The sequence below is a fragment of the Drosophila miranda genome (assembly GCF_003369915.1).
Source record: "Drosophila miranda strain MSH22 chromosome Y unlocalized genomic scaffold, D.miranda_PacBio2.1 Contig_Y1_pilon, whole genome shotgun sequence".
NCBI lineage: Eukaryota > Metazoa > Arthropoda > Insecta > Diptera > Drosophilidae > Drosophila > Drosophila miranda.
This window is the reverse complement of record NW_022881603.1, coordinates 3,356,774-3,372,405: the sequence shown is the minus strand read 5'-3', so window position 1 is coordinate 3,372,405 and position 15,632 is coordinate 3,356,774. Positions and strand designations below refer to the sequence as shown.

Sequence of the window (15,632 nt, the reverse complement as noted above, 5' to 3'; positions counted from 1 at the left end):
TCGGTAGGGTTCTCCTTTGCCCTTTGTTTAACCTATTCATTATTTATGCTCCACAAAGTTTGTTGAATTGCCCCTACCCTGCCTGCCCCCACTCCACTCAATGTTGCTGCCACCAGTTGGTGGCGCCAGTTGTCGACTGACGGCGGGGGTCGGTCGGGGCCCTTGTCCTTCGCTTCGCATCGTTTCTCCTACCATTCATTCCCCGGTCCGAATGTGCTTCAAAAAAAGGGAATGACTGAAATAATATTGTGATAATGCTGGCCATAAAAGACCCCACCCCCACCCCCAGAGGCGCCTGTTTGGGGCTCAGTCACCTGTTCAAAAAGGGAAAATCAAATTTAAACTTAAGCCACATTTTACGCAATATTTGCAGAGTATTTTTCTCCGAATTTGTGGGTTCCCAGGAAGGGAATTTCTCCCAGGAATTTGCTGATGGGACGCAATAGCTCTGATCAGGGATCATTATGTTCCAGATGCTAGAACGAGAACCACTGTACATCGAGGTGTGCATGTATGTGTGCATGATCTGCCGGCAAGGCATTCTGCTGTCTCTCTCTCTCTCTCTCTCTCTCTCTCTTCCTCTCTCTGTGCTCTCAATCGTTCTCTCTCTAATGTACTAGAAAAGAATAAGATCATTATTTGAAGTAAAACGGTGTTAAACGGTAGCTTTAAAAACCAATTCAAGTTTAATACAAGTGGAAAACCTTTGGAATCTTCCTAAGGGAATAATAAACTCTTTAATGGTAATCGAAATATCATAACTATAAAGCATTCTCAGCAAATTCCCTTTACTCTTCCACAAACCCAAAGTCTTTAAAGTCTTTAAAGGGTGTTCATTTCCTCTGTTTATAGATCCATTCCACATCCATTCCTTGAACCCGTGTGGTCTCCCCCGCTTCATAACCCCACAGCATCTGGTGGCTATGGGCAGGGAAATAGTCCTTTAATGCGGCCCACGCTCGAGAAGTTTTCCTGAGCGCACAGCTCTGTCCTAACTAGATTCTAATGTCCCAGCATTTTATTTATACTCCAAACCCACACAGGAATATGCTTTGGTTCAGGCTGGAGATGTCCCACGTATTCTACATATACATATTCATGCACGTCATTTCCATTTGAAAACACTGTCCTTTGCCTGTCCTGGCTTCGGGCACAGATGATAATCGAAATTGGCAATCAATTTTGCTGTGCAAAAAAGGGACAGAATAAGAGAGTTTAACCAGTCTTCATATAGATTATAGGATACTCGTTAACCTGTAGAACGTCCCTCGTCACGCCGCATATTGACATTCGACTGCGAATGCTGTGAAAGGGAATGAGCATCATACATGTCGTGTGCATAATTCGGCACAGTGATACTTGACTTGCTACTGTAGAGCCTGTTGTAGCATATGCCCCTGTTCTGCCTTAAATAGGTATTTCTCAAAAGACAGAAAATATATAGTTTTTGTGGTCGAAAGAACTTTCTTCTATCTGTACTGTATGTATTTCGGACATTGATTAATTAATGATATATTCTCGTCTCTTTGTTCCCCGCTTTCTCCTGAAGCTGAAATCGACGAGCTCATCGAGCAGCTGAAGACGACCAGCGTGAGTGCGGGCAACAGCAAGACGACGAACCTGCTGTGCGAGATCTCGGCCACCAAAGACCCCAAGCTGTTCGATAAGCATGAGCTGGCCGACTGCTTCCTGGAGTTGACCCAATGCGAGGACACGAACGTGCGCAAGGAGGCGGCCAAGTGCATAGCGGAGATCACCAAGTCGGAAGTGCAGCGCAAGAAGTTCACCAACCCCGACATTATCGCAGCCTTTTTGGAGTGCCTGCGGCAGGTGCCGACGCCGGACGGCAGCATGGAGCTCCCCATACAGATCTGCAGGGCCTTGGGGAACATATGCTACCTGAATGACGAGGCCCGGGACCTCATACTGGAGCTGGAGGGGGATGCAGTGCTGCTGCAGCTGCTCGACATTGCCAGCATCGAAGATGTGGCCAATGCGGCGCAGTTCATCAAGGTGCGCGGAGGATTGCTCTCGAACTATCTGCTGGGTGGCGAGGGGCTGGCCAAGCGGGCCATGGAACTGGGCGTGATGAAGAAGCTGCAGGCGATCATCTCCACGGGCGCCTCGAATGTGGAGGTGCACGAGGATCTGCTGCTGAACATGCTGCCCCTGCTCAGCATTCTCACGGAGAATGTGGCGGACCTGAACTTCGAGGCGTCGCTGAACATTCAATTGTCGCGCATTCTGGCCGCCTCGACCAACCCGGACCTGGCCGAGATGTGCCTGGAACTGCTCCACTACCAGGCAGAGAGCGACGAGGTGAAGCTGCTGCTGGCCAAGGACGGGCTCTGCGAGACCATCTACAATCTGCTTGAGAAGTACAAGACTCTGGCCAGCACAAGCGAGGCCCGGGCTCTGATGAAGCTCGCTTGCGAGCTGATCGTTCTCATTCTCACCGGCGGTAAGTAGAGCCCTCCCAATCTTGCCGCAGTTAACCTCACTGCTTACATTGTCCAGATGAATCAATGCACTATCTGTACACGACAACGCTGCTCAAGAACATGGTCGACTGGTTGGACTCGTCGGACATTGATCTGCTGACCACTGGGGTGCTGGCCCTGGGCAACTTTGCCCGCACCGACAGCCACTGCATCTACTTTGTGGAGCAGCAGACCATGAACAAGCTGCTCGAGGTGCTGGCCAAGAACAATGGCGTCAAGGACGATGTCCGTCTGCAGCACGCACTGCTGAGTGCGTTGCGCAATTTGGTCATACCAAAGCCGAACAAAAATGAGGTGATCCAGGCGGGTCTGGTGCAGACCATTCTGCCCATGCTGGAGATCCATCAGCCACCTGTTGTGTTCAAGATGCTAGGCACTCTCCGAATGACTGTCGCCGGGCAGGGTGAGTCCCTTAGACGTTCCCCTTGTCATGTTCGCCTTCCTGTAGTCCCGCATTTCTCTTTTTTGTAGAGAAACTCGCCCTGGAGCTGCTGAAGAACAACACGCTGATCGAGCAGCTGGTGCACTGGAGCAAATCGTCGGACTACGCGGGCGTCACCGGGGAGTCGCTGCGCCTGATGGCCTGGCTCATTAAGCATGCGTATCTCAGCAAGATTGCCTATGCGCTGCCTCGCAAGGGCGACGCCCCGGCCGAGCAGATAGCGGACAGGATTCTGCTCACCCAGGACTATGATCGCACCAGCCTGTGCGAGTTCCTGGCCAACGAGGGCACTGTGGAGGCCATGGTCAGCATGCTGACCGCTCAGCACCTGGTGATGCAGAACGAGGCGCTGATTGCGCTGTGCATACTTTCCGTGGTCTATCTGTCGCAGGACCATCAGGCGGGGCAGGACCAGGCGCAACGCCTGCAGGATGAGCTGGTGAAGTACGAAGTGGGTAAGAAGCTGGCCGAGCTCATCACCAAGTCGTCGGACAGCATGACCAAGGAGATTGTCGAGAATCTCCAGAACTGTGTCAATCTGCTCAAGTCTTCCGAGAAGCTGGTGGCCCATCTGGATCAGCATAACATCAACGAGCTGCTGAAATCCATACCCATTCTCACCGAATACTGCACCTTGTAATACGAGACTGCAGACGGAGAAGGAGGGGCCGTGGCATTGCATTTACCCAAGCACCGCAGTATGCCTAATTTCATAAGCACACACACCCACGAGCGTAGCAGAGAGGAATGGAAAGGAAGGGGGAGCCCGGAGGAAGCAGTGGTGTGTAGCAGTAGAGCAACGATTCAGATTTAGACTTGATTGTAGATTGGTAAGGAGCATGGAAGGATGGAAGGATGGAAGGGCCCACAACAGCACACACCGCACAGATTGAAAGGGGAATGTATTTTTTAGACGCAAGCGTATTTTGACTGCATTTACGACAGCAACCAACGAGGAGGAGTGGAGCCGCCGGTGGGGACGATACAAATCGTCTGAATATTTATAATATACGTCTATATAACATTAACATATAAAGAAAAGAAAGAAACAGTAAAAGATAACAATTAATTCATAATTTAGCATATAAATCTTTTCTGTTACATGATTTTTAAGAGCACAATAACAACAAATCGTGGTGATATCGCTAAATATATTTAATAAAAGTATTTTATGTATTGTACTTATAATTTTAATTGAACATTTTAAACCGTCGTTTTGCTGGCACACACAACAACAAAAAAAACAACAAACAAACGATTTGCGAGCACAATGTAGTTTTAGATATTTTAATTGAAAATCACAAAGTATTTCAACTGTACAACTCAGCGAAGTTCTCAAACAACATTTTAAAGGCAACTTTTAAACATTAACAAAACAAAGTAAAACAAAGTAACGGCAACTCAGTAACAATCAGCAATTCAGAAAAAATAGTTGAAACCCCAAAATAGAAATAGAAATATGCAAATTTTACAGAGTGTAGTCGTAGAAGATATATTTCAAATTTTTACCAATTATTATATATAATGTAATGTACTTTGAACAATTGTTTGGTCACCAAAAATATGTTGGACAGAATTTCGCTGCTGTTGCAAGGGAAGTTCTTGTACCGAAAAGTAAAAACGCAACCATTCATATGTAAGGTTTATTTGTGACTAATAAATACTCTGCTCGTAGGCAGATAGAGACCGAAACGAAAGGGAGAACAAAAAGGGAGATAAGAGAACGTCGCTTCGTTACGTCTCTCACTCATACATACGTCTACATACTCATATGTCTGTCAATACATGCGTGCATTGCTAGAGATGGTCATTCTTCAACACCCTTCCTCAATGCGTGCATGCTTCCATTTAACTCAATTTAAACTTAACAATTTTGTAAATTCGACATGCTTTCTCTTAGGGAGATTCTTGGTCAAGATATCTGCAATCATATTTGTTGTACTAGCATACTTTAACTTAACTTGACCTTCTTCTACAATCTGTCGTACAAAGTGATATCTAATATCAATATGCTTGGTCCTTGAGTGATGCACTGGGTTCCTAGCCAGCTCTTGTGCGCTCAGATTATCGCCATATAAGGTAGTTGAGGTAGCTTCATCTCCACAGCCAATTTCAATGATTAAGCGACGTAAGAATATGGACTCCTTACACGCAGCCGACAGTGCCATGTATTCTGCCTCCGTGCTGCTAAGTGCCACGCTGCGTTGTTTCTCAGATCGCCAAGAAATTGGGCCACCTTTCCCTCTCTGCTGGTAGAGGCACGGCTCGTTGTCACAGGAAACAAAACCCAGATTAGTCAGGACGCTATTCAGCTTCGAATTCCATTCCCTTCCTGACTGCTTCAATCCATATATTGCCTTTTTATGCAGCATAGCCTTCGCTGGATAAGCTCGATCAATGTACCCTTGTGGTTGCTTCATGTACACCGTATCGCTCAGGTCACTATTGAGGTATGCCGTACATACATCCATTTGGTTGACATATAATTTCAATTCTGCTGCTAGCGCAAGAATAAATCGCACGCTCTCCAGTCTGCAGACTGGAGAAAATGTTTCCGCATAGTTTATGCCGTACTGCTGGGAGCAACCTTTTGCCACCAGCCGCGCCTTGAAACGTTCGATTTGACCATCTTTGTCGCGTTTCAGGCTATATACCCATTTGCATCCAACTGCTCGTTGTCCTGCCGGTAAGTCTGCCAACTGCCATGTCTCGTTTGCCATTAATGCCTCATATTCGCGTTGCATCGCTTCGGACCAATGTGATGCATGAATACTGATCAACGCCTCCTCGTAGGATACTGGAATCCTTACGTTGCTGGCAACCAGAGCACCAAGAATGTTGTACTCCTTTCTCGGACGGCCAGGTTTGCCGGTCCGAATCAGCCTTGGTCTGCCAGGTCCAACGCGAGGAGCTGGCTCATCTGACTCAACCTTTTCTGTTGCGCTCTCGTACCCATCAGTACCGCTGCTACTTTGATTCTCCCCGTCAACGCTTGCACCATGGCTGCTGTCTCCACCGCTGCTGTCAATGTCATCAGTATCGCCGCCTGACTGCATGCTAACTTCTGCCTTCGGAAGTTCGAATGTGACTGTATCCTTGTCGTCTTGGATCTCGTCAAAGAGAACATCTCGCCTCTCAATCACCTGATGAGACACAGGGTCATACAGTCGATAGCACTTAGCCGCTACTGAATATCCAACCATGCGATATTCTTTGCCTTTTGGTTGAAGTTTACTCTTCCTTGGACCCTTGTCCAAAGCTACTGCAACGGAGCCAAAAACCTTTAGATGACCAACAAAAGGTTTCTTACCAGTCCACGCTTCCATAGGCGTCATACTGGTCAGCGCCTTGGTCGGTGATCGATTCCGTACATACACAGCTGCGTTGACTGCCTCAGCCCACAAGGATTCGCCTAATCCTGACTGGACCAGCATACATCTTGACATTTCCACCAGAGTGCGGTTTGCCCTCTCAGCAACGCCGTTTTGCTGTGGAGTGTACGCCACTGTCAGCTGCTTCTCCATCCCATTAGTTTTCAGAAATTCATCAAACGATTTGTTGACAAATTCACCGCCATTGTCGCTCCGGATACATTTGAGACTTTTTCCCGTTTGCCGTTCAACCAGGGTTTTGAGCTCGACGAACTTCTGGAAGACTTCATCCTTTGTCCGCAGGAAATACACAAATATACGCCTTGATTTGTCATCGATGAAGGTTAGAAAATACTTTGATCCAGCAAGCGACTGTGTGCCAAAGGGCCCGCACACATCTGCATGAACTAGTTCCAATATATCTTGAGCTCTACTGGTGGTTGCAACAGGAAATGGTTGCGCATGAATCTGGCTGACCATACATGTTTTGCAATTCATGTTCGCCGGGAAAACCATATTTTCAATGCCGCGCACCATTCCTTTGCTGATCAAATCTTTCATACTACTGATGTTCAAGTGGCCGTACCGTTTATGCCACAGGGCACCATCAGCCTTAACCGCCGCAAAACAGTTGTTTTGTTTTCCTCGAAACATATACAAGTTTCCAACTCTGTTCGCCTTTACAATGCATTCGCCATTTTGGATAACTCGTGCATATTCTTGTTCAAAAGTGACGAAACATTTATTCTGTACAGCGCTGCTCACCGAGAAATAATTTCCATTCATTTCGGGCACATAGAGAACATTCTTTAACAGCAGCGTGCATATCTCTGTCTTCAGCTCTACTTCCCCTTTTCCTTCAGCTTTTAGGAAACCGGAGTCAGACAGACCAATCATTTCTGTGTGTTTCTCGAACTTTGTGAATAACTGTTTCTCACAACACATGTGGCTTGTGGCACCACTATCCAAACACCACATACTCTTTTTCAAATTATCTGCGTCCAACGCATTTAATAGACTGCACTGCTTGTTCTCCACTCTTGCTGCCCTTTCCACATTTGCGCTCTCCTTCTTACACTGAGCCTTCATATGCCCGCGCTCACCACACTTGAAACATATCATTGTATTGTTTCTCTTCTTTAGCGCTCTGTGCGCGGCCGGCTTATGTACTGCGGTATATGCCTTTGCGTATTCCTTTTGATCTTCTGTGTTTCCCTTTCGTTCGCCTTCTTCCTTCAGTTTTACGCATAGAACATCGAAAGTCGGCAGACTGTCGCGCGTCTCTATGGCGACAACGAAATTTTCGAATTGTTCTGGAAGTCTTGACAACAAAACAATTGAGCGCAGTTCATCATTTAGCTCGATTCCTACTGACCCAAGGCCATCAAGAATATCCACGAACTCATTAATGTAGCTTGAAACGCTTTGCCTTTGGTCCATGCGCTTGCTTAGCAATTTCTTGTACAGTTGAACCTTTCGTACAGGTCCACTTGGTTGATGAACACTCTTTAATTTGTTCCATGCTTCGGACGACTTACTGCAATTTTTAATGTATCCCAACTGTGAAGTTTTCACACTCAATGTGATCATGGCCAGCGCCTTTTCATCCTTGGCCTGCCAATTCACACCTTCGGGAACATTCGTTGGTAGCAGGTCACCAGATGCCACACTCCACAATTCAGCGTGCACCAACACAGACCGCATTTGAATACACCAGGAGTCATAATTTCCCTCCTCTAATTTGTCTATTTGATACATCCCGCTCATTGCTGATTATCGTTTAGTCTCTGAGTCACACCGATGTTAATAGTTCGTAACTAAAACAATCACTTTACTTTTAATTTACAAAATCCGAACCTGGGCCCATAACCTGTTGGACAGAATTTCGCTGCCGTTGCAAGGGAAGTTCTTGTACCGAAAAGTAAAAACGCAACCATTCATATGTAAGGTTTATTTGTGACTAATAAATACTCTGCTCGCAGGCAGATAGAGACCGAAACGAAAGGGAGAACAAAAAGGGAGATAAGAGAACGTCGCTTCGTTACGTCTCTCACTCATACATACGTCTACATACTCATATGTCTGTCAATACATGCGTGCATTGCTAGAGATGGTCATTCTTCAACAAAATATAATCGAAATTAAGGCAAAGTTTAAAGAGCACCATTTATGAGGGAAAAACCATACAAGTATGGTGTTTATTAAGAGCGTTGAAGCCACACCACACTCCCAAAAGCATATTTATAAATTCTAAACACAATAATGTACATATAATAATTCAAATAAAATTTGAAGTTCATGAGAAATAGGAGAAACAAACGCAAAAGCTGATGATTTTCATTCATTCATTCAAATTCACGGGACGCAACTGTTGAGCGCGCCAAATAGGAAAATCTATCTATGCATCGAAAGAGCATTAGAGATGGCATCACAGTGAATAATTAACTGTCTTACCTGCAAGACAGACACAACATGAGAGAAAAAGTCTGCAGTCAAAGAGTTATCCTAAAAAAATGTCTTCCAGTCTGTTATATTAGCATATAGCATATAGCAATCTGCCACCAATCTGAATATCGGAACCAACGGATCTCCGACAGTGTAGTGTCATACGCTCATAATTGGTACACCTATCCCTAGCAATGAAAGACGCGTTGCACTCCAACCAGGAGGACCTTTTGACGTTGAAATTGAAGGAATATTTAGGACATTTTTTGGTAGTTTTAGTATTAATACTACATATAGTAATGCAACTCCGATCAAACGGAGTTTCGCCGGTGGACCCAAAGCTACTGGGGCAAGTTCAGTCTGTGGCGTGCCTATCTGGCATTGGAGTTCCCCCTACTCGCGCAGCTGCTCAATCACAAGAGCTACGCCGTATCGGCCATGGCCTACTTTCAAAAGGTGGTGCTCGGGCAGCTGCAGGAACAGCGTAGGAGGGATCGCCAGCCACTGCAGACCTTCCTGCAACTATATTCAAACATAGACCAGCCACTGGACGATGTCCAGATTGCAGCACAGGCCTTTGGCTTCATCCTGGCCGGACTGGTTCCCCTAAATGCCACCCTCAGCTTTTGTCTCTACGAATTGGCGCGGCAGCCGGAGCTGCAGGATCGGGTCAGAGCAGAGATTCGAAAGACTCTGGAACAACACAGCGGACAACTGACAACGGAAGGGCTGAAGGAGCTGCTGTACACGAAGCAAGTTCTGAATGGTAAGTGGGTGAAATTCCATACCACACACACATCCTGATCTTGACTCTTGCTCCTCCAGAAACGCTGCGCCTGCACACACCTTATCCCTTCTTGTTGCGCCGAGCCACCAAAGAGTTTGAGCTGCCCGGATCGGTATTTGTCATAGCAAGGGGTTACAATGTTCTCATACCCACGGCAGCGATTCACCGGGATCCTGTCTTCTATGAGGAACCCTTGCGATTTGATCCGGATCGCTTTGAGACCGAAGCCAAACGAACCCGGCCGGCCATGTCCTTTCTGCCCTTTGGCGACGGCTTGCGCGGTTGCATATCCGCTGGTGGGACTGGTGACCCTACTGCAATACCACAGATACACGCCCTGTTCCAAGACGGCAATTCCCCTGGAGTATGACAATGCCAGGCTGCTGTTAATGCCAAAAACGGACATTCATCTGAATGTGGAGCGGGTGGACAACTAAGGGCAGTGCTAGCCAGCCCCTGGACTTACTATTTTGTATTGTTTTCCTCTGTATTTTTTATTGTACAAAATTTTTATATCCTTATTTGCACTTATTTTGTTAATTTCTTTAAGCTCCGGTCTTGTGTGATAATGCAGACGGTGATTTTATTTATACTTACTGCACCAAGATCAACAACCTGAACAAATAAATATACATATAAATTTTAAAAATAGCGAAGTTAGGCCACCGATGATCAGAATAGCCGTACATTGTTGATAATTTTTCCATGCCAGCAGCTGGATGTGACAAAAGATGGGTATTACGACAACTACGAGACAATACTGTCTCGATCATGAATAGAATATATAAACCAATTTAAGGCTTTAATCTATCTCAACGAAAGTTTGTACTTTTTGGTCAAAGACAAGTCGTTCTGATAAAAACCCCTTGAGTTTCAATGCCTTTATTGAGAAGCAGCTTAATTAAAGGTCCATTTTCAGATCGGAAAAATGTTATTTTGAACCATAGCTGGGATTGAATTGTCATTTCGATAAAAAGTATATATGGTATAAATAAATAGTATTGTAATTTTTAATTATCGCACCAAAATAGTTATTTTTTAAATAAACGGAGGTTGGTTAAGTTATTTTTTGCATCGGTATATTACGGTATATTTCTGAGGGTCAGATGGTCACAGTGGTGCTCTTTCCTGTTGATACATGCAATGAAAAACTGAGCCGGGAGAGCGTCATTTTGAATGAGCTATAAAAAGGGCAACAGGAAAAAAAGCACGCACTTCTCGTATCCGTTTCTTGGGATTTTTCTCTCTCATGGTGGGATATCCTCACTTCGCGGAGTGATTTTTCGACGTAACAATTTTCCTGCAACAATGAGATTCTTTCCAGACACATTACCGTTGGAAAATTTAATTTTTATGGGTCAGACTCATGTGCCGAGAAATCGAGCAGCATGTCCCGCAGGAAAAAGCATATTGTAGAATTGTGAATATGTTTGTCATCCCAGGCAAAAAAATATATTTTCAATATATTTTAATATTATTCAATATTATTTAATATTATTTTCAATATTTCAACGATATTTTAAAGCTAATTGTCTTCTTGTAGGGACCAAGAATAGGTATCAGGATCGATATTTTAATTGAAAATCTCAAAGTATTTCAACTGTACAACTCAGCGAAGTTCTCAAATAACATTTTAAAGGCAACTTTTAAACATTAACAAAACAAAGCAAAACAAAGTAACGGCAACTCAGTAACAATCAGCAATTCAGAAAAAATAGTTGAAACCCCAAAATAGAAATTGAAATATGCAAATTTTACAGAGTGTAGTCGTAGAAGATATATTTCAAATTTTTACCAATTATTATATATAATGTAATGTACTTTGAACAATTGTTTGGTCACCAAAAATATAATCGAAATTAAGGCAAAGTTTAAAGAGCACCATTTATGAGGGAAAAACCATACAAGTATGGTGTTTATTAAGAGCGTTGAAGCCACACCACACTCCCAAAAGCATATTTATAAATTCTAAACACAATAATGTACATTTAATAATTCAAATAAAATTTGAAGTTCATGAGTAATAGGAGAAACAAACGCGAAAGCTGATGATTTTCTTTCATTCATTCAAATTCACGGGACGCAACTGTTGAGCGCGCCAAATAGGAAAATCTATCTATGCATCGAAAGAGCATTAGAGATGGCATCACAGTGAATAATTAACTGTCTTACCTGCAAGACAGACACAACATGAGAGAAAAAGTCTGCAGTCAAAGAGTTATCCTAAAAAAATGTCTTCCAGTCTGCTATATTAGCATATAGCATATAGCAATCTGCCACCAATCTGAATATCGGAACCAACGGATCTCCGACAGTGTAGTGTCATACGCTCATAATTGGTACACCTATCCCTAGCAATGAAAGACGCGTTGCACTCCAACCAGGAGGACCTTTTGACGTTGAAATTGAAGGAATATTTAGGACATTTTTTGGTAGTTTTAGTATTAATACTACATATAGTAATGCAACAGAGTAGAAGAAAATATGTAATGGGATCATGGAAGAATTATTATTTCTAGTATTGTTTTCCACGGCTTAACACAAGTTTTTATACTTTTACTTTTTACTTTTCACTTTTACATTTGTATAGGTTTGTATATATATGTGTATGTTTGCATTTAAATAAAAAAAGACTGCAGCGATTCCATAAGGTAATAAGGTAAACAACAGGTAATTGTGGCAAAAACAATCCCAGCAGGCGTGGATATATCAATACGTCTGCCCCAGAACGATCAAGTTCGCACGATATAAACACTTACAGCCAGAATATCAGTCGAAGGCAGAGCAATGGACATTAATAATGACCAGGCACCTGTCGGATTGAGCATCTCTCCGAAGACTTACGAATACGCGCTGCACGAAAACCGTCACCTGGCCCTGGCCCCACCATCGGAGAATGGCGAAACATTGCTTACGCGCGGTCGTTTCAGCTATTTTCATTACGGCTGCGACGGGCACCAGGATGCGGGCTGGGGCTGCGGCTATCGCACCTTGCAGACGGCCATCTCGTGGATTATAAATAACGCAGCGATGCGGATCAGCATGTGCCCTCGATACGGGAGATTCAGAATATATTGGTTAGTCTGGCAGAGAAGCCCGCCAGCTTCGAGGGCTCACGCGGCTGGATTGGCACCCTGGAGGAGTTCTACGTGATCGGTGTGCTCTTTAAGTTGCCCTGCAAGATCCTACACACGAAGAAACTGTGCTCCCAGGAAGTGCTCGGCCAGATCCGCAGCTACTTTGTGGAATACCAGGGCTTCATTCCGATGGGCGGCATAAGTGATACGGCCTCCAAGGGCATAGCCGGGTGGCACCGGACCCAGACGGGGGAGGTCTATCTGCTGATTGTGGTGAGTCAATTAACCCACTTGCGGCGACCGCATTTCTGCCACTGACTGATGCGCAATTCCCTCTAATTTAGGATCCCCATTGCTCGGACGTGCCCAGCTACAAGCAGCTACTAATTGAACAGGGTTCTGTCCGTTGGATACACATCAGCGAGTTCCAGACGAGCACGTACAATCTGTGCCTCATTCTGCAGCAGTATGCTCAGAGAAGTTGGCCAATAAAACAAGCAAAGCCAAATTGATTACGATACACTATCGCCTGCCGGTTTATAGCCTCTTTATACCCGATACTCAAAATGAGTATTGGGGTATTTTAGATTTGTGGTAAAAGTGGATGTGTGTAACGTCCAGAAGGAATCGTTTCCGACCCCATAAAGTATATATATTCTTGATCAGCATCAATAGCCGAGTCGATTGAGCCCTGTCTGTCTGTCCGTCCGTCCGTCTGTCCGTCCCCTTCAGCGCCTAGTGCTCAAAGACTATAAGAGCTACAGCAACGATGTTTTGGATCCAGTCTTCTGTGATATGTCACTGCTACAAAAATATTTCAAGACTTCGCCCCGCCCACTTCCGCCCCCACAAAGGACGAAAATCTGTGGCATCCACAATTTTAAAGATATGAGAAAACCAAAAACGTAGAATTGTAGAGAATGACCATATCTTTAAAACTGCGGAATCTGAATTGGATCGTATTATTATTATAGCCAGCATCAAGAAAACAATTTCATTTTTTCTCGCCCTGTCTCTCTCTAACACACACGTAGCATAGGCGGCTTTGCTTAGAGTAAAACATTTGCGGCTAGATCTCAGAGACTACAAAAGCTAGAGCAACCAAATTTGGTATCCACATTCCCAATAAATCGGACCGAGACGAGTTTGTTTCAAAATTTCGCCACACCCCCTTCCGCCCCCGCAAAGGACGAAAATCTGGGGATATTCAAAAATCTCAGAGACTATTAAGGCTAGAGTAACCAAATTTGGTATCCGCACTCCTGTTAGATCTTACTATGAAACGTGTATCTCAAAATTTCGCCTCACCCCCTTCCGCCCACACAAAGGACGAAAATCTGTTGCATCCACAATATTGCAGATTCGAGAAAACTGAAAACGCAGAATCATAGATAATGACCATATCTATCAGACTGCTGAATCTGGATCAGATCGGATCATTTTTATACCCAAAAGGAACAAATCAATTTGCACTGGCTACGCAGCGCCCGACGTCACGCTCAGACTGATTTTCTGTCTCTCTCGCACGCACTCTTTGTCGTGTCGTTTAATATTAGCGGCGTCTGCCGGAGGAGAGCCATACTGACTAAGTATCGGGTATAACTGTAGAGTTGCTGTGTCCGCAGCAACTCAACGTTCCCCCTCGTTATACCCGATACTCAAAATGAGTATTGGGGTATAATGACCATATCTTTAAGACTGCGGAATTTGAATTGGATCGTATTATTATTATAGCCAGCATCAAGAAAACAATTTAATTTTTTCTCGCCCTGTCTCTCTCTAACACACACGTAGCATAGGCGGCTTTGCTTAGAGTACAGAGACTACAAATTTTGGTATCCACACTCCTAATATTTCGGACCGAGACGAGTTTGTTTCAAAATTTCGCCACACCCCCTTCCGCCCCCGCAAAGGACGAAAATCTGGGGATATTCAAAAATCTGAGAGAGGCTGAGGCTAGAGTAACCAAATTTTATATCCGCACTCCTGTTAGATCTTACTATAAAACGTGTATCTCAAAATTTCGCCCCACCCCCTTCCGTCCACACAAAGGACGAAAATCTGTTGCATCCACAATATTGCAAATTCGAAAAAACTAAAAACGCAGAATCATAGATAATGACCATATCTATCAGATTGCTGAATCTGGATCAGATCAGATAATTTTTATAGCCAATAGGAACAAATCAATTTGCAGTGGCTACGCAGCACCCGACGTCACGCTCAGACTGATTTTCTGTCTCTCTCGCACGCACTCTTTGTCGTGTCGTTTAATATTAGCGGCGTCTGCCGGAGGAGAGCCATACTGACTTAGTATCGGGTATAACCGTAGAGTTGCGGTGTCCGCAGCAACTCACAACGTTCCCCCTCGTTATACCCGATACTCAAAATGAGTATTGGGGTATATTAGATTTGTGGTAAAAGTGGATGTGTGTAACGTCCAGAAGGAATCGTTTCCGACCCCATAAAGTATATATATTCTTGATCAGCATCAATAGCCGAGTCGATTGAGCCCTGTCTGTCTGTCCGTCCGTCCGTCCGTCCGTCTGTCCGTCTGTCCGTCCGTCCGTCTGTCCGTCCCCTTCAGCGCCTAGTGCTCAAAGACTATAAGAGCTAGAGCAACGATGTTTTGGACCCAGACTTCTGTGATATGTCACTGCTACAAAAATATTTCAAAACTTCGCCCCGCCCACTTCCGCCCCCACAAAGAACGAAAATCTGTGGCATCCACAATTTTAAAGATATGAGAAAACCAAAAACGTTTGAATTGTAGAGAATGACCATATCTTTAAGACTGCGGAATCTGAATTGGATCGTATAATTATTATAGCCAGCATCAAGAAAACAATTTCATTTTTTCTCGCCCTGTCTCTCTCTAACACACACGTAGCATAGGCGGCTTTGCTTAGAGTAAAACATTAGCGCCTAGATCTCAGAGACTACAAAAGCTAGAGCAACCAAATTTGGTATCCACACTCCTAATATATCGGACCGAGACGAGTTTGTTTC

At 44.6% G+C, this 15,632-nt stretch overlaps 1 protein-coding gene and 2 pseudogenes across 1 annotated transcript in view; all 3 read left to right on the top strand.

The window, feature by feature from the left end:
- LOC117190221 (rap1 GTPase-GDP dissociation stimulator 1-like) overlaps positions 1 to 4,137 on the top strand; it is a 29,111-nt gene extending 24,974 nt beyond the window's left edge. Inside the window, exons 2-4 of the mRNA XM_033395269.1 lie at positions 1,550 to 2,461; positions 2,518 to 2,904; positions 2,973 to 4,137. Of these exons, the coding sequence (XP_033251160.1) occupies positions 1,550 to 2,461; positions 2,518 to 2,904; positions 2,973 to 3,583 (1,910 nt within the window). The 3' untranslated portion in view covers positions 3,584 to 4,137. The remainder of the gene's footprint in view (positions 1 to 1,549; positions 2,462 to 2,517; positions 2,905 to 2,972) is intronic.
- A 4,922-nt stretch (positions 4,138 to 9,059) lies between these two features.
- On the top strand, positions 9,060 to 10,181 carry LOC117191892 (annotated as a pseudogene).
- Positions 10,182 to 12,252: 2,071 nt separating this feature from the next.
- LOC117190626 lies at positions 12,253 to 13,143 on the top strand (annotated as a pseudogene).
- Positions 13,144 to 15,632: the final 2,489 nt, after the last annotated feature.